The following is a 25,398-nucleotide window of genomic DNA, read 5'->3' as shown; positions in this document are numbered from 1 at the left end:
TGGATTGACAGTGTGTTTGGAATCACTGACAAATGAAGCCGTTGCTCAGATTTGGCTTATTCAAAATCTAACCGTTCTTTTCTGTATTCATTAATTTTGACAAGATCTCCAACACCACTAGCTGAAATGCAGCTCCAAACCATGACAGAGCGTCTACCATGTTTTATAGATGGTTGTAGACACTCACTGTTGTACCTCTCTCCCGAGTTCCTCCAGACAAAATGATGGCAATATAAACTTTGGATTTCAAATTTGGATTAATCACTCCATCAGGCCTCTTGGCATTATTTTTCAGTCCCATTCTTGTGTAACTTGGCAAACACCAGCATTTTCTCTTTATTTATTCCCCCTTACGAATGGTTTCTTGATAGCCATGACTTTAAGATACTGATAGACGTGCAACTTCTTATTTTGTCCTTCATTTGTCCAGTTTCCCCTGTTGTTTTAAGGATATGCTGCACAGCGTGCTAAGCTACGCCAAGTTTTCAGATAAAGCTCATTGAGAATCACCTTGTTGATGCAGAACACTACCATTGGCTTGAGTTGGGTGGCTTTTTTATGCTTCAGTTGGCTTAACATTAACATTAACTCACTGCATTTACAGCAGTCAAATAATCAATTTTTCAGAAAAAAAGCACACTGGGAAGCTATAATATAAAGTGCATCTACATGTCATCATACAGATGTTAACATGTATAATACTGCACATACAATGGCTGGAACATTCAAGTTGTAAAAAAGTTCTTCACTAAGAATGAAACGAACTTACTAACCTTAAAAATCGCGCTCAAAATATTGAGCATAACATGACTTATTTTAACAATAGTTAATGTAGTTACCCATACTTGTTTATCATCAACATATTCAACTAATAACGGACTTTGGGGACATCAAAAATCATTTCACAGTGACAAAATCTATACTGAAACATTTGATGAAATTACATGAACTGGTCACTACCAGTATTATGATTTTGGTAGATGCCTTTTATCAGATTTCAAAATAAAAATTCTGTGTGCATTCCTACCTGTTAAAATGTTCTTGAATGCCTCCTCTACATTCGTGGAGTCCAATGCTGACGTCTCAATAAATGAGAGTGTGTTCTTTTCTAATACGAGAAGAGACGTTCGACACTTGAGATATGCACAAAATCACACTGAGCGCAGACTGTTTGGCATAATTGTGTCTCGGTGCGATTTACCTGCGAATGCTCGGGCCTCATCAGTGGGCACGGCCCTGAGGTGTCGGAGGTCGCTCTTGTTTCCAACCAGCATTATGACAATGTTGTTATCAGCGTGGTCCCTCAGCTCCTTCAACCAACGTTCAACGTTCTCATATGTCAGGTGCTTTGCGATATCGTAGACTAGGAGAGCTCCGACCGCACCGCGATAATACCTAAGTGAACCAGCATAAACGGAACGATTAAAATACTGTCAATACTGCACGATCGTGTAAGCTAGTTTAGACAAACTGAAAATACTCACGCTGAGGTGATGGCTCTGTAGCGCTCCTGCCCAGCTGTGTCCCAGATCTGAGCCTTTATCGTTTTGCCGTCCACCTGAATGCTTCGGGTGGCGAACTCCACCCCGATGGTGCTCTTGCTCTCCAGGTTGAACTCATTTCTTGTGAAACGGGACAGCAGGTTACTTTTCCCTACTCCAGAGTCTCCGATTAGTACAACTAGAAACAATACAAAAATTATATTTAGACTTTAAATGAAGAGCACTCAAGGAACTTGTACTTTTAATAGTGTCCCATAGGCGGGTCTGTGACCAGTGACTGGATTTCTACTTTGTTTTTACACTTAATTTAAACAGACTCATTTTTAGCTGCAGCATTACAGATTTTACTACAGAATTTACAGCCATGCTGAAAGTGCTGAACTGTTGCTTTCTATCTCTAGCTATCAGACTTTGCCCTTTTGGGAATGAGGCTGTTAGAAGTTGCCAATATCCTGCTCTATGGGAAATCTGACTCATCAGTTTCTCAACGCCTCTTATTGCTGTGTCGTAACGAGTCATCAGTATCTTACAATCAGTATCCAATGGCTTCTCTAGACCGCCTTACTTTGATTTGATATTTTTAAGAGATAGCTACTTGGCCATTCATAGTGTTTCATCTCAGGTTAGTATCACAAGGGAGGAAATAAGGATGCCACCTATTGTGGTCCCATTCTGACAATGAAACCTAATCAACATAACTGTAATCCTAGGAGTAAATGGATCATATGATCAGGGCTTGGTATTTGTTTGGTATGAAAATATGCTGGCTTTTGATGTTTGTAAAACACCTGGGAGCAAAACAGGGCGCTACTGGAGTTTCCTCCTCTTTGCTTTCACTGGGAGCGAGTTTCCTCCCTCAGGCTCCAGTTTTGTTTTGTTTTTTTGTTGTTGTTTTTTTTTTTGGGGGGGGCACAAAGAGGAATCCTGTTTTCTTAATCATTTCATCTGAGTTTAGGAGGCAGTCTAAAGAAAGCAGACCATTGCTGGAGCCCCTGCTTAAATAGCAGACGTCTACGTGTGGCCACCGCAAAGGAAAACTTCTCTTCCATGCCAGTAAAGTTTAATTAATGCAGAAGTAATGGCACCATCCGTCTGACTAGCCACTAGCTTGCAGCGCCACACGCCCTACTTTCTAGAAAAGCCCAAACTGCTAGCTGTAAACCTCGGTACAAAAGAAACAGCACCGCACCTAAAGTAATGGTAAGTATGGGTTTAATTAGAGGAAGCGACGCTTCAATTGTAAAATAAAATAATAATAATAAAATAAAATGTAAAAAAAAAAAAAGGGGGGGGGGATCTCGGGTTAGCTACAGTTAGCAGCCACCACCAGCTGATTTTCTACCCGGCGGTACCGCAGCTAGCATGCTAACTGACGCTGAACCCGTCCAGAAGCGGCAGCGGTTCCGCTTACCTTTAAACAAGAAGTCGTATTCATCGTCCCTGTTCCCCATCGTTTGATACTATCGCCCTCCTTTTTGAGATTGCGGTGATGAGAGTAGGTAGGTTTCCCTGCCCAAACCAGGGTGGTGAGCCAAGATGACGAGAGACAATGTGCACGGAGCGGAGCCGCTGACACGGTCACGTGACTGCCCGCTACGCAGTTGCGCGTACAGAGAGGAGGCGATGCGGTTAGTGCTGGGAAAAGTCTCCCTGTGGATACTTCACATTCATTTACCTTCTTATTATAATTCGACTTTTAATATTTTGTGTTTTTAAGGTTATAAATTATGTCATAGTTTTTGAGGATTCTGACGTTTAATTTACAGACATATGAAAATGAAAATGAAAAACCAAGTACATCCTTACCCCTTCCATAGGAATAAAGAGGGTAAGTAACAGGCAGGTGCCGGTAATCAAATGCAACAAGTCCTTCATTGTACAGAGAGATTATTCACAAATTGAAAACATTCAAGACAGCTGCCAGCAAATTCACCCTTAAGTTACATGTTCAAGTTCATGATTGTACAAATAGAAAACAGCAAGAATGACTTGTTTGGAAAGGAAGGAGAAACCCTCCTCTTACCAGAAATAACTGCCAGCACGGCTTATCTGCACCTGAACAAACCACAAGACTTCTGGAACAAAGTGGAGATATTTCACCATGCACAATGAAAACAAAACACAGCATATCAGGAAAAACGCCTCATACCATAACTGTCAAACATGGTGGTAGAGGGGTGATGGTTTAGGTTTGTTTTGCAGCCCCTGGGACCTGGACACATTACAGAAAATGAGTCGACCATGTACTCCTCTGCATACCAAAGTATTTTGGAGGCCATTTGTCTGACAGCTAGATGTTGGCTCATGCAATAAGAAAACAATCAAGGTGTTGTAATGGTCCAAAGTCCAGACCTGAACCCGACTGAAGTTTTGTCTCAAAAGCCTTAGGACAGCTGTGCAATGCAAATGAATAAGAGTGGGCCAGAATTCTTCCAAAATAATTTGAGTGACTGATAAAGTCACACAGAAAACAAGTTATTGCTGCTAAAGGTGATTCCACATTTAGCAAGTTACTGATTATGGGATGTGCTCAGTTTTTCACAGGACTGCAGAGAGTCCCTTGAAGACTTTTAAAAAAGTCACATACAAGTATTTTATTTGTTTAGTTTTCCATCCAAACAAGGAAAAAGAAAAATGGAAAAACACATAATACTGATGATGAAACTGAGTGCTAGCCATCCCACACTCTTACAAAGTTGGCAGTACTGATTTCTCCAGCTGCACTGTGCTGAGAGATGGTTAAACAGTTTTGTATATTAAAAAATGTGTTGTGTATTTATTTTAAAGATCCAACAATTAAAGAAATTGGCCCAACAAACGTGATAAACTGCTGCCCATGTTACAGTCTGTGGACGTCAGGCCAATCAAGCTGTAGTACAATAGTGGCCAAATGTTTTGGCACTACCAAAACTAAACTTATATGTATTTGTTAAATTAAATCTTTGAAACTTATGAAGCCTTTGTGATTGTTCTTCACTGTATCATAGAAACATGTTTGTGTAACTGCCAAAACTTTTGGTGTAGGACAAAAAAGCAACACCAGGGGACAGCAATGCTTTGGTCTGAACCAACTCTCTCTACTTACAACTAATCTGACAAATCTATATCATCCAAGTCCATCCAAAACTTTTGAAAAGGCCCAAAACAGCTAAAGAAAGGAACCTGTGTGGCCAACACTGGCAAGATATTTGCATCTCATCAGCTCTTGAAATGGTGATATTTATGCAGTGCTTAACTTCAACAAATGCATAAACTAATAAACTTAAGATGGCACACCTACAAAAAACACCCTACACCCTTCTCTTGTCAAATGAATGTACAATAAACTGTGCAGCCACTTACCAGAAATCAGAGAGATTTGCAGTGAGGGCGAGGACTCTTGGGTGCACTCGCTGTTGCTTCTTCTTTTTTTTTTTTTGTTTCAACTTTTGTGTCCATCATCTAAACACCTTTGTGAACACAAGAATTCATAATCAACCACTATAAACAGTGATTCACGCTAAATGTGGTTTAAAAAAAACACACAACTTGAGTACAATACTCACTTCTAAAGGAACTCAAGTGGAGAGCTGTGGATTTGCAAATTTTAAAGACATTGCAAAATTTATTCATGTTGATAGGATGTGGATTCAGGCTTTGTCAACTAGTTAAAAACCAAAACACTAAAATCACAGAAGAAGAGCAGAGTTCGATGCCAGCTGGTTTATTGAACTTGCAAGTTCAACAAATACCAAGAAGAAACCAAAAAAGCTCCCGGGGTGTTCGCTGTAAGCACATGCAGGTCAAGAGCCAGCAGAGACAAAAAATAACGCAGACCTTTGGGGGACACCTCCACCTTTTGTTTATCTTAATTAATAAATTGAATACATTTTCAGATTTATTCAATCCCCATCTTACACTGTATGTTATTCCCCAACTGTGTCTGAATCTTTTCCTTAACAGTTTCCTATTAGTTGTGTTTATTCATGTCTTACTTTGATCAACATGTCAATTTACATCATTTTGGTCCTGCATGATATTTGACACTTGTGTTACATCACTGTCTGGGCACTCCACCCGGAGCTTATGATCTGTTCTCATTGTGGTTATTTTGACAGGTCGGTGCTGCGGTAGATACGCAATGATGATTGTTTTACTCGCTTTTTGTTTTTTTACATATACCCCACAGATCCACTGGGTGGTGGATATTCACGTAATAACTATAATATCCGTGTCTGTCTTTCTAACTGCCTCCCACACTTTAGGGCCAACGTCAACAGACTGGGACAGATGACTTCACCAATACTGCGCTCTGAAAAGTGTGCTTTCGTGACAGATAGGCTGTAAATGATGATTTAAACTTGGAAACATTTGTGCATCATTGCGGATAATAGTCTTCACTAAGAAACCGGAAACTACACCGTAACCTTCCAGGTAACATGACGCACCTTCAAAGAAACGTAACTATGCGTCAGGTCGAGGCAGATCGAGTGCCGTGGATGTTATCCGCGTGCTTCACTCAGTTCGCCTGAATCAAGATGGCACAGCGACATATTTCGCTGTTGCTCTCTGTTCAAAGCCTAAAAGTTAGATTGTTGGTGGTGAACCCATATTTAAACGGAAACTGTTGCATTTTGTTCTCTGAAAAGGACTAAAAGAAATAATATTTAACATCTTGTTTCTGTAGAAATTGAGAGCTTATGATTTCTGATTTCAGAATGGAGGCTGGCTTTATATGTAGCGTTAAAAGTAGAGCAAAAGTTTTCTTTTTTTTCCTTTTCTTTTTTTTTCTTTTTACAAATCTATAATATATTTTCACATAAAAACATATATTAGCAGTAAAAATTATTTTGACATAGCTTAATGTTTCTTGATTTACAGTAACTCTGTACTATTTTTAACAGTAATGTTGAATTTTGTTTTTCACTGTAATGTTCACGGACATTTCTTTTTTACAGTGTATAGGTATGAGCCCTGCGTAAATGAACCTTAGGCTGGATTGTTGATGTTAAACTATAATGGCTAAGAGTGAGTTACTTTGTAAAGATCAAAGATCACACATTCACAGAGTAAACACTGCTAAAGTAACGCCAAGGCTCAACCTTAACGTAAATTCGGGAACTGCTATTTAATCTTATTTTTTTCCTGCATTGCTTTGTGTTGTGTGTTTGCACAGTTATTTCAACACGAGGAACAGCCCTAAAATCGACAAAAACATGTTTTTGTTGGTGGCGCTGGCATCTGAAAATGTGACTTCGTGTCCTCAGTTCATTTTGTAGCAACAGAAAAAAAATACACGATTATTACTACGTCATCTTTCATGCAACACTGAGCTCAGCAACGTTCTCATGGAATCAGATTACCAAAAAACTTTGACAAGATTGAGAATAAAGTACAAGTTGATGGCTAATCTCAGGACCTGTTTCATGCTATCTGAAAGAAGCCTGTGCTATTTTTACTAAAAACCGTGATGATATCAAGTTATGGCTCCTGATTAACCGAAAGATTAGGCCTTGACGTATCCCGCCATTGTTTCACTGCCTGTACCTTGGTAGTGGTGCACCCTGAACCGGTCGCCAAGAGGCAGGGCTAACGAGGGCTAAAGAGAGACAGACAGTCAAAATATTCGCACTTCATTTACATTTGGGCAATTTAGATTCACCAGTTAACCTGACGCCCTTAAGCGGATGCCTTTGTCCTGTCGGAGGAAGCTGGAATACCTGGAGAGAGCCCACGCAAATTTAAGCAATGTGCAATTTCTTGGTTAAACACCATTTCCCATCTTACAGCGTTAGTACACTATACTTTTTTTTTAAGGTGCATGCTTTATTATAGAGTAGTATATTTTATAGGAAAGTAGCGCCAAATCACAAACATTTGAATTGAATTTGAATTATGTTGTAAAGACCCTGCACACTATAAGTCATTTTAAGCATGCCCAAGTTATAAACTTTAGAATAATTCAAAATGAATCAAAAATCTTTATATGGAGTATATTGTTTCCTCATAGTTCCATACTGTGTGGAGCTATGGGACCTGCAGCACGTGCAAAACAAAGATTACTACTAATACTAATACTAAACGTAAGCTAAGGCCAACTAAACAGAAAACAAGCGGAAAACACATAGTGTACTTAGAAATCTAAACTAAAATAAAAATATAGAGTAAGAAAAATAAGTTTGGTTTTAGTCTTTGCCAGTTTCGTCAGATTATGTCAACACAACCTGCCAAGCAAGTTTTGGTGCAAATGTTTAATCAGAGTGCCCCAGATGAATAACCTTCATATTATAACCATTTAAAAAAGGCCTAATCCTCAAACAATGAAGACTAAATTGAAGTTAGCAAACACACTCTGGACTGAGCCCATTTAAAACCAAATAAAAATAGTCACGATAAGAAATTCTAAAACAACTGCGCTTCAAAGCAGTGAATAATCTACAAACAAACTGTATGCAGAGGTTTGAAATAAGCTATGAATTCAGGTCAGAGATTTTCTAAAAGCAGGTCTCTGGACAGAAATCTGGAAACTGTATACCTGAGAAACAGGTAAACAGGTGAAATGGTTCTGGAGCAGACTTGTGAATGAGTAGCTGACTATTCAAAGTTAATGAAAATGTAAAAAGAAAATAAAAAAATAAGAATGAAGTGGTAAACACATGTACTAGTTACTAGTGGCCATTGATGATGGCAGGTCTAAAAAGCTAACGCTCCAGCTCAACAGCTTTATGGTTTGCGTTGTTTCCATTTAATGACCTGTGAATTATTTACTGTAAATAATGACTGAAGAACATACACGCTCTGATGAGCATTGTGCTTTAGTTCTTTTGAAGTTCATTAAGGTGTAAATACCAGGCGCTGGAGTTTGTTCCAAGTTGCAAGAAAAGGTAGTTTCCGTCCTCAAGAAACACCCCACCCACTTCGCTCTTTGACCAATCATTGGTCGAGGGCGTGGCCCAAGGACTGAGTTGTTTTATAGTCAGGCAGCTGGGGCACTTTTCATACATTTGTAGGAGAATTGAGTTCGTATTCACAGTATAATCTGACTTATTCTGAACAACGACACTTGCTGTGATGGCAAAGCGAACAAGGCGACCGAGGGACCAGCTGCCAAACTGTTACTATGAAGGATACATGGAGAAGAGAGCATTCAATGATGAGGTAAATAAGATTTTTGCTTGGTTGTTTGTGCAGATATTTGACCGTTGTATACTCACGCTTACAGCAAGCATGTCATTATTTTCTATCGAGGCTTCAGGTTTTTAACTTTCAAATAGTTTAGTCAGTTTTTGAGTTTAAATGTCCATGAATTTCTCATAAATGATCAAGACCTGATGAAGCAAAGTCTTTCTATTGATTGATACTGTCCAAAAGAATTTGCTCTTATATATAAGAGAGAGAAAAAGAGCAAATCCTTGCAACTGAAAAGTGCAAAAATGTGACCACTTTTGCTTGAAATGTTGTCAAATTCGTTTCCTTATTGTAAAGCAATCAATTAGTCTGAAATATGTTTTCTGTTTGTTTTGTGTGTGTGTGTGTGTGTGTGTGTGTGTGTGTGTGTGTGTGTGTGTGTGTGTGATAACAACAGAGGAACATGAATGACTGACCTGCCAACCATGTGCATAACATGCCATTAATGTTCCTAACAACTGCCAACTCTTAAATATTTTTATTTACTTATTCATTTTAATGTCAGGGTCATTTAGTGACTTCAAAGAGGACTTCTATGCTTTTTTGGGCAATATTTAATTTTTTTCCTGCACAAGCCTGTGCTTTATATAAACTGTATTCCAATGTAATATTTGTACTTAGTCTTTACAACATTATGCTTGAAATGATAAAACAGCACTGCATTGGCATGGTTACTGCTCAGTTACCCTTTAAAACAGATGTAGGTAAAAGAACTAGATAGAAAAAACCAGGTAAAAAAGTTGTTTACTGTGGTAGAGAAGCTCCTCGTCATTTTCACATTTTTTTTCTGCCTGTCAGACTGGTTTGACTTCTTTATTGCTTTTGTCGTAATCATTTGAGAAAACCAGGAACTAACACAAGATATAAACTAGAACATCAAGCTTTAGAGATCATAAATCCTGAGGGCTGTTCTTACAAGGTGTTACTGATAAGACTGTGCACATGAGACTGAAAGGCAAGCCTTTATCTCACTTTATAAATTCAACACAATTTGTTTGAGCTTGGCATCGAATGCCTTAGAGATTTTGCCATCAGCCTTAATATTTGCCAGCAGGTCACAGTGTTGGAAAATGGAAAAAGAGAGCTTCATTCGGGTCTTTGCTTTGTCTGTAGACCAAAATAAGATGAAATTATACATGAAATGTCTCTGGTTTTCTCAGTCTAGGCAAAACAAGTCTGGGGAGGCATTGGTGTACCCGTTGAGTGAAACTGACGTCTGCGTGACTTCATACAAAATCTTTGCATTGTGCATTGCTCTATTCTGAACTTCCTACAGTGTGACAGCCACACAATAGTAAAACCTTGCATAACAGACAAATGCAGAGTTAACACTAAAACTGATAAAATCAAAAACAAAGAAATCAATTGAAATCAAGCTGAAATGAAAACAAAACTGTAAAAACCAAATAAACAAACAAAATAAAAACGAATGGAAAAAAATCCTAACTTTGTTCGTACACATACCGGGATTTGACACACTTTACACACCAACACATTTAATTATTTCAGTGATGCAGCATCATGATTCCCCTCAGGTCCAAAGGAATCCAAACAAGCATGTAGAGCAGAGCTATTAATATCATACACCTGTATCTGTTGAGGTTTCTCGGTTTCCTTTGCGGTAAAGGAATCAGTTGACTCATCAGGTCTTTCCCAGAAATGTCATCAGCCTGGTTTTTGTTGATGTTGTTGTTTTTTCCTTTGTTGTGTAACTTTGCTTTCTTCTTTACTTGGAAGGAAATAAATGAAATGGATAAAAGAAAATGGATGATTTTATTTTTAAAATATCTATCCACGTGTCTGGATTCGTCACTTTTCTTGAGCTGTTTTTCTTTTGTGTGCAGACATCTCAGAAACTGTGGACCGCCCTTTGTGGAAACACCCTTTTTTTCTTCAATGACAAAAAGGACTGCGATGTAAGTTGACTTAATGAAATTCACAAATTTGAATTATTCTTTTTAAAAAAAACGACAAACAAAAAACCCCAAACTTTTCTTGATTAACCCTCTTTGACTGTGTGTGTTTTATCAGTACATAGAGAAACTGGATCTCAGTGGATTTATCTCAGTAACAGATGAGACCAGACAGGACCGTAACTTGGATGCAGCCAGATTCAATCTCCGACTGAAAGGCGGAAATATCAAATTCACCGTAAGGGAATATGTGGAATACATGCAACTGGTCTGATTTCTATCAAAGGAGGATGCTCTGTTTTTGACCTTTTCCTCCTCCTCTGTCACTTCTTTAGGTCCCAAATGCAGAAGTTCGTGAGTTTTGGAAGGGCTATATCCAAGCTGTGGCTGAGGTCTGTGGTACAAACCTTTATCTCACTTTATAGAAAAATAACAAGCTGTAGATGTAACACAGAGTATTTAAAATTATTATTATGTATTCCTGCAGCTGGCTGTGCCCACCTCTCTGAATCTGCTGCCAGGTCAGATCCACATGCTGAAAGAGGCAGTACAAAAGGAAACGGAGAGAAAACAGAACAGTCCTCCATCTGCTGAGACCAGCTGCCCTTCTTATGTCACCCTACAAGCAGACATGCCAGCGTCAGTATCAAAGACACTCGTGACTTTTGCACTATTGCTGACTAGGTTTATGGCGAAGAGGTGTTGCTATAACTGTAAATGCGTTAACTGGTATTTAACTGAATTATCTGCATTTTCATTCTTGGAACAAAAAAAAAAAAAAGAAGCCAGACATGTTGGAATTTTGTTTTCTTTGGAAAGAAGTCAAGATTGACTCTAATGCCAGAAACATTCTTTGCATATGCATTCCATTAGAATTTAATTATATACCGAGCTCAGCTGCTGATGAGTGACACATTTGTGTCATTCCTATAGCTGTTACCACAATGTCTCCCGCCTGGAGGCCGAGCTGCTTCTTGACAGAGAAGTCAAAAGAGGAAACCTGCTGCTGAGACCTGGAAGCGATGGGAGCTCCTTCGCTGTCAGCACCAGGCAGGACTTGGACAGGTACGCACACACATCGGACACAGATATAAACATGTGCTCACTCATTCATACATAACACAAATAATATACAAACTTAATTCCCAAAAAGTTGTGATGCTGCGTAAAATGCTAATTAAAACAGAATGGAGTGATCTGAAAACCTCATAAACCCATCATATTGTTTATTCACAGTAGAACTGAAATATGGATTTATTTATTCTGTTTTTACGTTACGCTTTGCACAGTGTCCCAACGTGGCTGATAGCAATAACTATGCTGGTATTTTATTCAGGTTTAAAGTTTATTCTTTTTTTTTTCTTGCAGCCCTTTAGTCAAACACTACCGCGTGATCCGAAAACACGACGGCGGCTTCATCATCGATGTGGAGCCTAAAGTGAGTATTAACACTAAAGCCCAATTCTGGGTTCAGTTGTACATTTTATTCTCTATGCAGGTCTTGCCTTTTTTTTTTATTGCTTTATGAAATCTTCTGTGTGTGGCTTACACCCACATGGCAGTGACAAACAGTGCAACACACACACACTGCTGCCCTTGATAGAACTTTTTTTTTCATAGTTTTATTGGCGATAGAGATAAAGTGTTATGACCTCCTGGAAAACAATAAGGTATTTAACAGTAAAGGCTGTGGTGGGAATAAAATTGTCATGGCAGCAGATGATTGTTTTAATCTGGCTGCTGTTTTCACGACTCAGCCCTGGTGTGTGTGGTTTTTTGCATTAGTTTGCGGGTACAACGCTAGGTTTGTGCTTGAAAGTTGCATACATTTCCTTCTGTGCTCTCATGACACACCTCAGTCTGTAAAGTGAATTTCAGCAGCAGTGCTCACTGCAGTTCCTGCAAGACATTTTATCGTTGCAGGTCCATAAATGACCAAGTCAACACACACACACCCTTGTTAACTTTGTGTATTTGATTATTCTCTCTGTGCAGGTCACCTGTGACACTCTGCACGATATGATCAGCTATTTAGTGACATCAACTGACGGAGTTTTGATTCCCCTCATTATTGAAGAACCATATGAAAAGAAATTATGTATGTACAGAACCTGATATAGTCCAGTCTCTATTTGTTCTTCTGTAGTAATTATTCCATGACTAATATAAGCTATGGACTTTTTTTAACAGCTTATATTTCTTCTGATAATGAAAATGGAGAAAAGAGTGTTCAGCAGCCCTTGCAAAAAGGTCCTCCACCAAGCCTTCCTTCCAAGCCTCCCAAACCAGGTATTTTCCATTAACACAAACTCATACATCAGTCTGTTTACTCTGCTTTGTAAGCCTCTTTGTTTTGGTGCAGTTGGGAGATTCCTCTTAGTGATTTAACTTTAGTTTCTTCTTTTGGCTCTGGACTTTGAAATTAAATGCTAATTACCATTAAACTTTAATTAATTAAACTGTAATTTAAGAAAATCTGCACAAAATATCACAGTAAACAATCGTTTGAAATGATATTGAATTCATTCCAGACTCCTGTGACTAAAACATATTACGTTGACCTTTATTTACCTGAACATAATATGCCGTGTTTATTGTCTGCATATTTGTGTTTTCCCAAGGTTGCTGGTTGAAATAGTACCTGTTTGTTTGTTTGTTTGTTTAAAATCTGGTCATTTTCTTTCTTTATTTTTTATTAGGTGCTCCAATAATCAAAATCATGTCTTCTATTTTCCAGTCTGTAGAAAAACACCATCTCCTGAACCAGAGGAATTGCCAGTGGAAGAGTGCTTGTATTTGAATGAGAACTGTGAGTATCACCATTGTCACATGTGCCATCAATCAGCTCATCCATCATGAGTTTTTTGTTATGTTTTACAAGTGTAAACAGGTGTGACTTCATTTTTCCAGTTACTGTTTCTAAGCAATGTCTGTGTTCAAACAGGGAATGAGGAAGCAGAAGAGACAGAAGATTCCTCAGTCAATCCGTTGCCACGTAAGTCGCTCTCGATCTCTATCTCGCTTTCTAATTTAAGAAACTATTGGAAAATATTCACTTTGACGCTGTATGGCTAATTCCCCCCTTGTATGTGTCTGTCTTCACTACAGAACCAGAAGGGAAAACCCAGAAAATTCCACTCATGCCTCCAACTCCTGCACCTCGCAAATTTTTTCCCTCCTCCGTTTCAACCACAAAACAAGATGTGAAGGTGAAAGCCGTTACAGACCCCGATAATCAGCGTAGGTTCACTTTAAGGCTTTTTCCTACCTCAGTGAAATCTGAAACACATTTAATATTTTTCTAAATAGTTATTTTTACTTTTTTCTCATGTTGAACTTAATAATCTGTTTATCTTTTAGTTGCTCGCGCAACAATATCTGAGCTGAAACTTCGGCTGGAAAAAAACAAGGGCAAGTGCCAGTGACCTCTCGTGACGGGAGCCCCTGAGAGCAATCTCCATCTGTGACAATATGGCAAAGCTGCTGTGTCAGACCGTCCCTGCAAGATGAACCGACACATGGGAGCAGAAACGGGCCGCTGATAACCTCCCCCTGCTCCGCAGTGTAGCTCGGCTCTGTCGGCAGCACAGAAGCAGCAAAGCCTCTCAGAAGATTAACGTGCTATTGATTTTTGTTTCTCTTGGACACTCGTTAGCAAATTAATCAACTGTAAAGAGCAGTGCACATGTCACATTATCTATACCTTTCTCTTGTACATTTTGCACATTTGCCAATGAAAGTGGCACTTTTTTTCTTTGTTCTATTGAATCACATTTATCAGTGTTTTTAGATTTTTTTTGTTTTTTTTAAGATTTCCATAGCTACAATGGTTATATTCTGCCTTACAGGCAGGATGTTCATATTTGAACTGTAGTGTATTACTGCCCACCTTTTTAGTGATGCAGCCCTATGAAGAAAAACAGAACTGCCAGACGAACTTTTGGTTTCTGTAAATGTATCGTATAAAATTTTTATTTTTTTTTTTTTTTTACTGAAGTAAAACTTGCTCTTTCGCATCAGGTCATGTGATCAAGCAAATTCTAGTAGGTGCCATGCAGCAACAGGATAGGTTTTATGACGGTCTGTGCCAGGTCTATTTCCGCTTTATGTATTATTCATATAGCCAAACCTTTTTGTCCTCCTTTGTTGATTTCTGTTTTGAGACAGACATCCACGGACAAACACAGTGCTCTCACTCCTTTATTACCTCAATGACTGATACATTATAGTGGAAAAAATTAAACTATTTACAATAAACTCTGACATCTGTCAGCATGTGAAACAAAGTCAACAGAACTCTCGCTTCTTTAAAGCATCGCAGGCTACGTTACTCAGAACACACGTAGAGGGAGAAATGTGGCAAAGCAACACTGTTACCGTGTGTTACATACAGCATGAGGTGGATGCTTCTCAGAGGTCAGGCGGTGCACAAAAACAGACTTCAGACTAAGTTTTCAGGGTTTATCGTTTTAGTTTCTCACCTGGGTGGCTCCATAAATGGCTAATCTGTATTATATGATTTATTAGCTCCAGCTACTGCCTAGCTATTTGTTATATTTAGGACTAAACGCAGTCCACTACTCGTAATGGGAACTCTTTGCTGCAAAAGAAATGGTGCATATACAGGGACAAGCATTAGAGTGCAGTTATGTGAGTATACAGTACAATCATTTCAAAAATCCTGAAGCCACATGAGCGCTCTGACTTCACTACAAGGAGCTAAAATGAAGGAAGTTGCCTCTGACTTTTAGTCTGTACGACAGACTCCTCCACAGTTAACACCATCTCTGATTTTAAACTAACAAAACCTCAGCAGGAGCCAAAAGAGCCCAAAGTGTGGGTCCTGGCTATTATATGAAATACAATAGACACTGTTAAATGCACATGCCTTGGCAACAAAACAAATTCAGCATCCTAAATATGTTAATTTCTTGTATCTAAAAGCTGCTGGCAGCGATTCAGGGACTTCAGTAACTGTGTGTAGGTGCAGGTTGTTATTTGGGTTATAGACCGTATGTTGGTTGCTGGCTGGATAGGTAATAACCGCTAATCCAAATTTTTCTGACATAGTTTTAAATTGGAACAGAAAGCTTATTAGCGTACCCGATTTCATCTTTTTGGAAATGAGCAGGAAGGCACAGGGAGAGAGAGCAGACAGGACAGAGCGTAACCCTGAACCGGCAGCTGGCTGCACAACAGTTCGGCTGACAGAAGGATGGACAGCGGCCAGCGCTAAATCAGTGCTCTAGCAGCAGTGGTGCTAAATGGATGTGCAGAGACAGGAAACCTAGCAAGCCTACACCTACTGTATCCCCAGCATTCACAACAGCCAGAGTCATACATCTGAAGAGTTCTGTCACTGAGGGAGCAGCAGACCCACCTCTTCCCACCTAAAGTTCGTCTCTATGCAACACAGACACTGCACGTGGAACAGGATAAACTGTCATACTCCAGTGATTTAACTCTTCTGCGATATGGTCAGGGCAGAGGAGATGATCTGCGGCGCTGAGGTGGAGGTGGGAGGAGTCCAGTTGGCTAGGTGCATGGATGTGTCTAGTTGAGACTGGCGTTGGAGCTGCTGGTGCCGCTGTTCTTCCTCTGGCCGCTCTGCACCACGCTAGGAACCTGCAGGCCCGTCACTACAGAGAAACTCCCGTTCCACACCTGCAGGGGGCAGCACATGACAGCCAGTTTATTAAAAAAATAAAAATAAAAATAAAAATCAGCAGGTGGTGCAAAGTTTTCAGACAAAAATAGGCTTGAATTTCCTCACCATGAACGCTGGGATAACTGGCTGCTGAAACTTAGTTTTAAAAGTGTGCATCAGCTGCTTAGTTTTGGCGTTGTAAAAAGACAGAATACCTGGAGAGAAACACAAAGGCAAACATACTTAACGGTTTATTTTATAAAGATTTGCTTTTTAAAATGTGTGGAAGTTAAAGTAGCCTTATTCTTGCTTCACTTTAATCCACAAATAACGCTAAACAGTCTTTTTCTTTTCATTTTCATTTTGTTCCAGTTACCAAATTGTGGCTGAGGCAAACTAAATCTTTGAGTTCACCCATTGATCTGTTTGGATCCTACCTTCATCGTAGTTGATGTAGACTCCGATGCTATTTGGGATGGGACAGTCGAGGGTTCGAGCCTTGTTGTTGTGCTTGGCTGTGAGGCTCTGCTGCAACCAGTTGTTCAGGTGGATGCACCAGGAAGCGCTGCTCTTCCCCAACTGGTCGAATCGGCCGAGGCTCCGCAGGGCTACGCCCACGGCAAAGGCCTTGCTCTCCTTGTCGAAACGCACCTCCCAGTACTGCTGGCCAGCATCAATCACAGTGTCAGCTGTCACGACACATAAGGCCAGCGTCAAAACAATCGCCACTGTCTTTACGCATGCTGACAGCTGTGGTTATGTAACAACTGCCTTGCTAAGAGATGGAAATCTGATTTGAAAAGTTAGTTATGTGGAAATGATTTCGGTTTAAAATATCCAAAACTGTAAAAAGTGCAGTAATTAAAAGAAACAACAAAAAAACCTTTGGTTTAAATCTGGATCATTTCTTCTCGTGTAAAGCCTTCATTACACCAACTAACTAGTTCACCTTGGGCGGTAAGGAAGATCAGATTACTTTATTGTGTAACTTTCTAACATTGTATCTTACAATCTACAATCTGGGGCGGTTTGGTAATGCAAAAACAAGTTTGTGTCTGTCCTTCCCTCTTTTTTTGCTGCACGTATTCTTACCCAGCACTGTGTACGACTCTGCTGTAAACCTGTCTCTGCCGGGCCGGGCGGTCGGTGCTCTCTTAGGAGACATCAGGGCTGACCTGATTACAGAAAAGACACGAGCTAGAAAGATTCAATATTTCTGAGCTTTATTCATAATGAGAGTTAGCACATGAAATCAGCAGCTTACAAACCTGGCTGGGGAGTGCATTGGTGAGTTGGTTCGGTTCTTGTCTTTTCGGATGTCCTGTATTTTTCCTCCGCTGCTGTCCCACTCAACGCTCAAGTCCTCCACCTTCAGGTTCTGATGAGCTGAAGCAGCATCCAGCTTGAAAGTGAAAGCTGGAAATGGGAAAGAAGCAACGTTTTTCTTTTAGTGTACAGGAAACTGAAAAGCCCCACATCTTTTGTCAGTCAGAGTAAAATAACAGCAGCCAGATCCAAGTATTCTCACCGTGGGTTTCTAGTGTAACCGGCTCAGAGAACTCTCCCGCCACAGCCTTGTTACACGCTCTCACTCTGAACGTCAAGTACCGGGTGTCAAAGCGCAGACCTTGGAATTAGGGAAGTTTTCTAGGTTAGAAAATCTACTCAAAGTTTAACTATAAATGCCAAACATCACCTCACAGTCCTCTTCCTACCCGTGAGAGTGTGCTCCATCTCTCGTATCCCCTCCACCACCATCCAGGGGTAGTCCTCTCGGATGCGAGGTGGACCCTCGTGATTTGTGCGCCGGTGTTCTAGTATGTAGTGGTCTATCTTGGTATCAGGCTCTGGTAAACTCCAAACTACAGTCACCGTATTGTCGCACACCTGGCACTCTGACACCTGGATCTCAGGAGTAGCAGGAACTGAAGACAAAAAGAGTTTTTACCTGTTACAGATTGTGTCCAACATCAACTTTCACTGCTCTTTAAGTCTTGTTTTCATTTAAAAAAGGTACTAAAATAGTCAAGAAGTGTAACAGTTCGATATTACAGTTTTTCTCAGTCGCTTTGGTGCGTTTCTCAGATCAGAATTGAAATTCTTATAACTATTAGTTCAACCTCCACAACACTCAGTCATTTGTGCACATCATAGTAGCAATTTCTCCTCTCTCTGAACAAACTGCAAATGATTTTGGACATGAATCAGTTGCTTCCATACATTTCCCTGCTGCTTTCTGACATTTCCATTTGCTTATGTCATGTCAGTCAAAAGTAATCATACCTATGGATGCTGAATAGTCATTCCCAATAAAACTAATAGTCATACATCCATTGCTTAAGTCATCACACACAAAATTGTTGAACTAGTTATCACATGCCAAATATTGGCCATCTGTCAAGCAAATCCTATACTTTTCTGTATCATTTTTCCTGGAAATGTCTCCGAAATTGAACAATTGATCTCAGGTGAATTACAGCTGTCACTCATGAGGAGGCTCTACCAAATTGGTGATTTTATGTTTACATGTATTCTACAGTGAACAAGTGACTGTAGCATATTTTTCTTTTGCACAATTCTGTAGGATTACAAACACTTCTACACAATGGAAATGTGAAACGTACGTATTCAGTGTCTCAGTTACTCCCAAGACTCCCATAACATCTACAGTGACTTTACTGCACATTTCAGATGGCTGTACATGTAGGCCATAGTGCTGTCGTCAGCATTTTCAGGTGTCACCAATTGTTTTTGCAATGGGAAACACTGAAATTATAAACTGTCATAGTGGAAACATGACAATGCCATTTGACTATCTTGTTCATAAAGATGGTGTCAAGACTTTTCATTTTGATGGCACTGACAGTTTCGTTGACATGGATACTTGCTTTTGAGGTATGGATAATCAATTCTGTGCATGTGACGTGCTTTTGCAGGCTATCCACTAGGTTTTGCAGTTTGCACTAATTGTTTTGGGAAATGCACTAACTGCTGTGCAAATGTTAATGGTGTTCTGAGAAACGCACCAAAGCGACTGAGAAAAACTGTAAAGCTGCATTTAATACCACAAGGGGGCAGTATTTTCCTAAAAGAAGTCTGACATGACCTTGTGGCAAAATATAAATATTTTATTTATTTATTTATTTATTTTTTACATGCACTGGATAAAAAAGTCGCCCTTCTCTGTGCCCAACTCTTCACTCACATTCATCTGATAAACTTTCACCTTTTCCATTTACTGTATCCTGTTTAACCAGCAGTGTGTCTTAGCTCTGTGTGTCTTAGCTTTACAGCTAAAAGCAGGCGATTCAGATCAGATTGAGACCCACACTACATATGTAGGCTGTCAAACCGCAACGGTGCAATAACGAGGTTAGGAGGTCTCGCACAGCTGTGGAGTGATACTTCTCTGTGGTTTTATTGCTGTATGTAACTCCCCGTCACATCACATGTATTCATTTGACTCATTAATATAAAAAAATGCTGGTAAGTGGAACATACTGCAGGAAGTTTAACACACAGCAAGCATCGACCCTTTCTTTTGTTCTGGTTGAAAAAACACAAAAATGCCTACACTGCGCTTAACAACACCTCCAGGGTGGCAGCTTATACTTTATCTACCAAACACAGCCTGACCAGAATCTCTTAAGTATTTTTTTGAACTCTTAACTTCATTGTGTTGTGAAATTAAGTGTAATGTGCAGTGACTCATTTCTGGTTGTTTTATCTAGATTGCATCGTCTTACTTTTGAAATTCACTGAGGTGAAGTTAGACTACATGTACTGTGTAGCAGTTCAAGGTGTAACAATACAAAAGCTCAAATCTTAAAAGAGTTTTCACACATGAACTCAGGTGGGAACGTTAACCAGATTTCCCCCCTTTTCCCACATGCAGCACACCGGATCACGCAGCCTGCTTCAAAAACACTGTTTAGTTTAGGAGATCCCGCTGCCTGAACAGACGCACATCCCGTCTAGCTGCTGTAAACTCTCCTCATATTTTATCTGCTCTACTATATGACCTAGTGAAAAACTACCTGGACTTTGTACGAGGGAGCAGGCAGGTTACAGGTTGTTTAACTTCCGATGCGACTGAAACAGTTGTGCCCTCACGTGCAGCTCTGCTGATCAGAGAAACAACTGAAACCCATTAAATTGGTTGGCACTCGACAAGAGCCGACAATGACATGACTAGATGCAGATTTTATACCAAAAAAGTAATTTTTCAGACAAAAACTGTAAAGTAATTAGTTACTAATTATAGTAAAATACTACAGCTGTAATTAATAATTACTCAAAGTAATTATTAGTAGCTAGAGCTGTTAAGGAGAACCTCAATTTCAGCTCCATATTTAAATTCTTGGACTCTGAATCATGCTAAGCTACTCTTGTAGAGTTCAAAATAATCCTTACTAATCTTATGCTCAGCTGTACTGCAGCCCCTAATTTTATCTGACCTTCAGCCCTTCTCTCTTTAACTTTATTTATATAACACATTAAAACTACTAAAACTAAATAAATTAAACATGTTCCTGAATATTGATGCTACACAACATTTACATAAAATTGCACAGCAGGAACCTATCCTCCAGAGATGAACTATTTCCAAAAGCCTGACAAAAAAAAAGAAAAAAAGAAGAGGTACATCTTCAGTTTAGATTTAACGACCGTCACAGGCGATGCTCGTCTGTTTGCAAAAACAGCCGAGGCAAACATCCCCCTTTTCAGAAAGCATCAATTAGAGGAATGATCAGGAGTGGCACACTTTAATGATATTGAGTGTATGGAGGCAGACTATCTACCACATATCCAGGTGCAAGACCATTTAAGGCTTTAAACACAAACAGTTCTCCTTTATATTGGATTCTGTAGCGCACACTACCTGTAAATAATCAACAAGTAATTGACCTACTAATGTATGCAGTGCATTACAAGAGTCGAGTATAGATGTAACTAAGTGTGCATGTGTAACTTTCTTATCATTGGTTATCCCTTTTAAACAGAAGCTTTAAACAATCAACCGGGTGTGTAAAATTAAATAGAAGTAGAGAAGCAGAGTGCTGCTTTAATGTTGTGCAAGTCAGCAACTCCTTCGTTTCAGACCTGGGAGAAATTTGAGTCCTTGCAACATCTCCCTCTCCTGGCTGAAATCCACCATCAAGTGACTCATGTTGTCACTGGCTTTAGCCTTCAGGGAGAGGCGAAAGGCTGGAGCCATTGTGACGCTGTGGAGAAAGACACACAAAAAACACACAAAGACGTGGGGTGGAAACAAGTGCGGGTCTATTATTGAACTGAACCAGAGGGCGACAAAGAAGAAACAGGTGATTCTAGTACTGCTCACTAAGAAAAGACCACTAACTACATTTCTGACATACTAGCGCTGAACTCATCACCCTAATTCAAAAAGCGGAGCTAGAGAGGGAGCAGCATTCATCCAGGGAGGGGCTGACACAGGATGGCACAGACTCGAGATGAGAGTGGGGAAACACAGAGACAAAAGAGTGGAAAGCTTCCATCGTGCTTACTGTCTATGAAATGGGTGCGGTGGCTACAGGTTTGAATGCATGCACGCTACATTCATTAGATGGCTCGCTGGTTACAGGAGGCTATGACAAAAGGAAAGCAATGGATTGCTGAGTACTATACCTATCCTTAATGTCTTTGGCCGCCTGGAGAGGAGAAGCACAGAGAGGGAAAGGAAAAAAAAGAGGAGAGACACGGAGCGAAGAGAGAACTGAGTAGGAGCCCATCATGTTGTCATTTAACACAAAAAGCTGCCGGTGGCCATGTTAAAATCACTGCTAGTATGACAGCACAAGGAGGACAGATTAAATCGTATGTGGACACTGAAATTCACATCAAACGGCGCAGCAGCATGACTGTCAGTTACCTGAGTAAAACCGTCCGTCTCAGAGGAGCAGAGCGTCTGATTGGCCATCTCCAGAAGCTCCTCTGAACTCTCCAGGGCTTTGGAGCAGGCGCTCAGCTGACTCTGAGAAAAGACCAACTTACAGTCAAATGGAGCGCATCTGCAAACTCCCACAGGTTATTCGTCTGTATAATAAGTTGATTGTGTTGCCAGCAGAAGCCATGGAGCTAGCTGCATCATTTGAGAGTCATCGCTCAGTCCTGAGGCTACAGACGTTTTTGAATTATTGGTATTTTGACCTGAGATGAATGAAAACAAAGATCAGCCTTCATTCATGCAGCTAGTTTGGAATAAATGTTGCAAAGAAAGAGAGTAAAAAAGCAAAAAATGCAAACTTGAGATGAGTCATTTTCACCTCCTCTCTGCAGCATTTCAGCAGGTACCTCTGGCTCCACAGCTGCAAGTTCCTGGCCTTACCTTGTTTATTGTTACACAATATGAACAAAAGTATCGGACCACGCCTCGTAATCTTTGAATTCAGGTGTATGAAAATCAAGCATGCAATCGGCCTTTACAGACTGCATGGCTCACTGAATTCGATGGTGCTGTAATAGGATGCCTCTGTTGAGCTCTCTTGTAAGAGGCTTGTTGCAACATGGAAGTGTTTAAGAACCATGCTAGCTCAGCCATGAATTATATTGATGACATAAAGTTACAGAGCGGGGTCGCCGAGTGCATAACACTCGCCGATGCTCTGCTGATTCAGTAACTGCAGAGTTCCAAACTTCCTCTGGCATTAACACCAGCACAAACACTGTGTGCCGGGAGCTTCACTGCATGGGTTTCCATGCTTGAACAGCTCCTGCAGGTGTAATGTGGAGATGGCTCAGTAGTTTTGAGGCATATAGCGTGTATTTCTCTTCTCTCTCTCTCTCTCTCTATGGTCTTCTTTCTTACTTCATTTTTTAAAGCACTTTAACAAGCTAAAGCAATGTAAAGGAAAAAAAGGAAAAAACAGTGTTGCTATGGTGGAAATCATTGAAAGCTGATTGGAGCAGAAGTCACCTGATTCTGTACACACCACTTAAAAACAATCACATACGGACACTTTCAGTCTCCTTGCATCTTTGGGGCGAAACCATTCATGTTCAGGAGGTTCATGGTTCGAGGAATAAATGACAGTTTGGACATTTTTTTTTCCAAACAAAGGGGAACAACAGCACCGTGCAGATGGTAGCAGTTTAAAGGAAGTGGCAATATTATTTTTCTTGCTCCATAGTCCCCTATAAATCTTTCTAAGCTTGGCAACGCACTTCAAAACATATTACTAGCTATTGTTACTGTCTTCCTAATGCCTCAGAGGCATTTCCAAACCAACAAATGACACAAAGTCAACACACTTTCAAGAGAAGTACAACCGAACATGTGAAGCATTTTAGAATTCAGCTTGAAGGATAAACGCTTCTCACCAATATTATAAATTACAGTGGCATTAAAAAACATAAATGTTAAGACAAACACGACAGAGACACGATGATGCTCCACTTAAACCTGTTATCTGTATTTTTGTGGTTTGTATTCTGTACAGTTACAGTATTTTTTAAGAGATCGTGTTAAAGTACGTTGCATTCTGCTTGCTGTTCACTTAGAAAAGTTTAGATTTTAGTCTGACTTAAAGGTCAGGAGGCTCCGGTTTTATCCTGTGAACCGCCTTACTCAATCAGTGATCAAGAGATGAGCATGGGATGTACAACAACAAAGAATGAAACAACGTCCCCACAAGCACTGATGCAACACCTGCTTTCGTATGCAGACAGGTAATAAGTCTAAGACATGTAATGATGCCCCCCCCCCCGATTAAAAAGATCTAGACTTTTCAAATCAAGAAACAATAACGGCTACCTGCAGCTCATAGGTACGGCTTGCTCGCTCCTGTTTGATACGGGTCAGCATATTTTCTTTCATTTCGTCCAGAACAGCATGGAGGGAGCTGCATTCAGACTCCAGGTCCTCCTGCACCCGGTTGGAATTTGCCTGGTGTCGCAGCAGAAAAAAAAAAGTTCAGGGTATCATTTGAGATCAAATTTAACTTGAGCCCTTTGCGTTACTGTACCTCCAAGTTGTCCAGACTCTGCTTGAGAGTGCAGATGAAGTTGGAAATCTCCTCATTCTTCATGGCCAGTGTGTGGGTGATCTTCCGCAGAGATTCCTGAAGAAAAAGACAAAATTTTCCTTTAGTCAATTCAGATTTTTCTTAACATTTCTGCTTTGAACTCACACACAATCTGACCCTTCCAGGCAGGCTCAGGATCCCTGTATTAGCGCACAGGAGAGCCTCCTCTGTGGATAAGATGTGTTAATCAGCCCTTGTCTGATGAGTGGACACATAAAGCTTTAGGCTTTGAGCTCCCTTTTAAACAGATGAGATCAGAGAGGGACCTACCCTCGGTGTACAGGGAGGGCGGAAGGATGCGCATTTATAATTTAATAATGCAGCTCCGCAATCGTTACGCAGGCGACTTCAAAGACCGGACACACAATATTACACAGAAAAACCCACACTTTTGATTTGCTGCCACTCCTGCTGCACTGCTCCGACGCCACAGTGAAAAAGCCCATTCATACAGAAGAACTGTGCAATGTTTGTTGATGGAAGAGGAGCTACGCCAAGGCCCCCTTCCCCACGTCCCCGACTGCTACACCGATACTTGTCGATAAGAAAGCGGTCGATAGCGAGCACAGCAACGACCCCACATCCACCCGAACAAACACCGAGTACAAAAACAAGACGACTGAGAAATTCAAGCCCGTGCTGCATCCACAAACTCCCTCATATTGCCGCGTCTCCCCCTCCTTCCTTTGTACACTACGCCCTGAAACGGCTTCCCCCATCAGAGACACCTGTTCCCCCGGCTCCGGCTCACCTTCTGGTCTCCCATCTTGCAGTCAGGTGCACCGGCGCGGTCGCAGCTCCACACACCGCCGGTATGTCTCCTCCGTCCCCCGGTGTTTGGTGTATTAGCACGGCGGAGCTGGTACTGATGCTGCCGGAGAGCAACGCATCTTCGGACGGACACCAACCACCAACGCCTTTGGGCCGTAGTAAGCGGGGCGCATGCGGCACGGGGGGATTCTGGGTAGTGATGTTCTGGTGGCGCGGGTGAGGGATGCTGCTTTCAGGTGCAGTCAGAGAAAGGACAACGCGATAGATAGATAGATAGATAGATAGATAGATAGATAGATAGATAGATAGATAGATAGATAGATAGATAGATAGATAGATAGATAGATAGATAG

General features: G+C 40.5%; 4 protein-coding genes across 4 annotated transcripts in view; 2 read left to right on the top strand and 2 right to left on the bottom strand.

Moving 5' to 3' along the window:
- The window catches only part of LOC102200846 (ras-related protein Rab-11B), a 4,667-nt gene extending 1,529 nt beyond the window's left edge, over positions 1–3,138 (bottom strand). The window contains exons 1-4 of the mRNA XM_005733970.1: positions 2,914–3,138; positions 1,485–1,680; positions 1,202–1,395; positions 1,028–1,108 (exon numbers count right to left, since the gene is read on the bottom strand). Of these exons, the coding sequence (XP_005734027.1) occupies positions 1,028–1,108; positions 1,202–1,395; positions 1,485–1,680; positions 2,914–2,953 (511 nt within the window). The 5' untranslated portion in view covers positions 2,954–3,138. The remainder of the gene's footprint in view (positions 1–1,027; positions 1,109–1,201; positions 1,396–1,484; positions 1,681–2,913) is intronic.
- A 5,333-nt stretch (positions 3,139–8,471) lies between these two features.
- LOC102192893 (signal-transducing adaptor protein 1-like) lies at positions 8,472–14,349 on the top strand. Its single transcript, XM_005734127.2, has 13 exons — positions 8,472–8,639; positions 10,514–10,585; positions 10,701–10,820; positions 10,918–10,974; positions 11,070–11,221; positions 11,516–11,647; positions 11,951–12,020; positions 12,578–12,680; positions 12,773–12,871; positions 13,320–13,391; positions 13,527–13,577; positions 13,691–13,822; positions 13,943–14,349. Exons 1-13 carry the CDS (start codon positions 8,553–8,555, stop codon positions 14,005–14,007), a joined length of 1,212 nt encoding a protein of 403 aa, XP_005734184.1. The 5' UTR covers positions 8,472–8,552; the 3' UTR covers positions 14,008–14,349.
- Positions 14,350–14,769: 420 nt separating this feature from the next.
- fsd1 (fibronectin type III and SPRY domain containing 1) lies at positions 14,770–25,238 on the bottom strand. Its single transcript, XM_005733969.1, has 13 exons — positions 25,026–25,238; positions 24,215–24,310; positions 24,004–24,135; positions 22,123–22,224; positions 21,879–21,901; positions 21,333–21,454; positions 17,945–18,154; positions 17,758–17,856; positions 17,498–17,645; positions 17,322–17,404; positions 16,667–16,918; positions 16,356–16,444; positions 14,770–16,246 (listed from the first exon to the last, which is right to left on the bottom strand). The coding sequence occupies exons 1-13, from the start codon at positions 25,038–25,040 to the stop codon at positions 16,136–16,138; spliced, it is 1,482 nt and encodes a 493-aa protein (XP_005734026.1). The 5' UTR covers positions 25,041–25,238; the 3' UTR covers positions 14,770–16,135.
- The window catches only part of LOC102192601 (uncharacterized), an 8,423-nt gene continuing 8,113 nt past the window's right edge, over positions 25,089–25,398 (top strand). Inside the window, exon 1 of the mRNA XM_013911089.1 lies at positions 25,089–25,261. Within this exon, the coding sequence (XP_013766543.1) occupies positions 25,089–25,261 (173 nt within the window). The remainder of the gene's footprint in view (positions 25,262–25,398) is intronic.

The sequence above is a fragment of the Pundamilia nyererei genome, unplaced genomic scaffold (assembly GCF_000239375.1).
Source record: "Pundamilia nyererei isolate P.nyererei 1_Seehausen unplaced genomic scaffold, PunNye1.0 scaffold00056, whole genome shotgun sequence".
In the NCBI taxonomy this organism is placed as follows: Eukaryota; Metazoa; Chordata; class Actinopteri; order Cichliformes; family Cichlidae; genus Pundamilia; species Pundamilia nyererei.
This window is presented reverse-complemented; position numbering and strand designations above follow the sequence as displayed.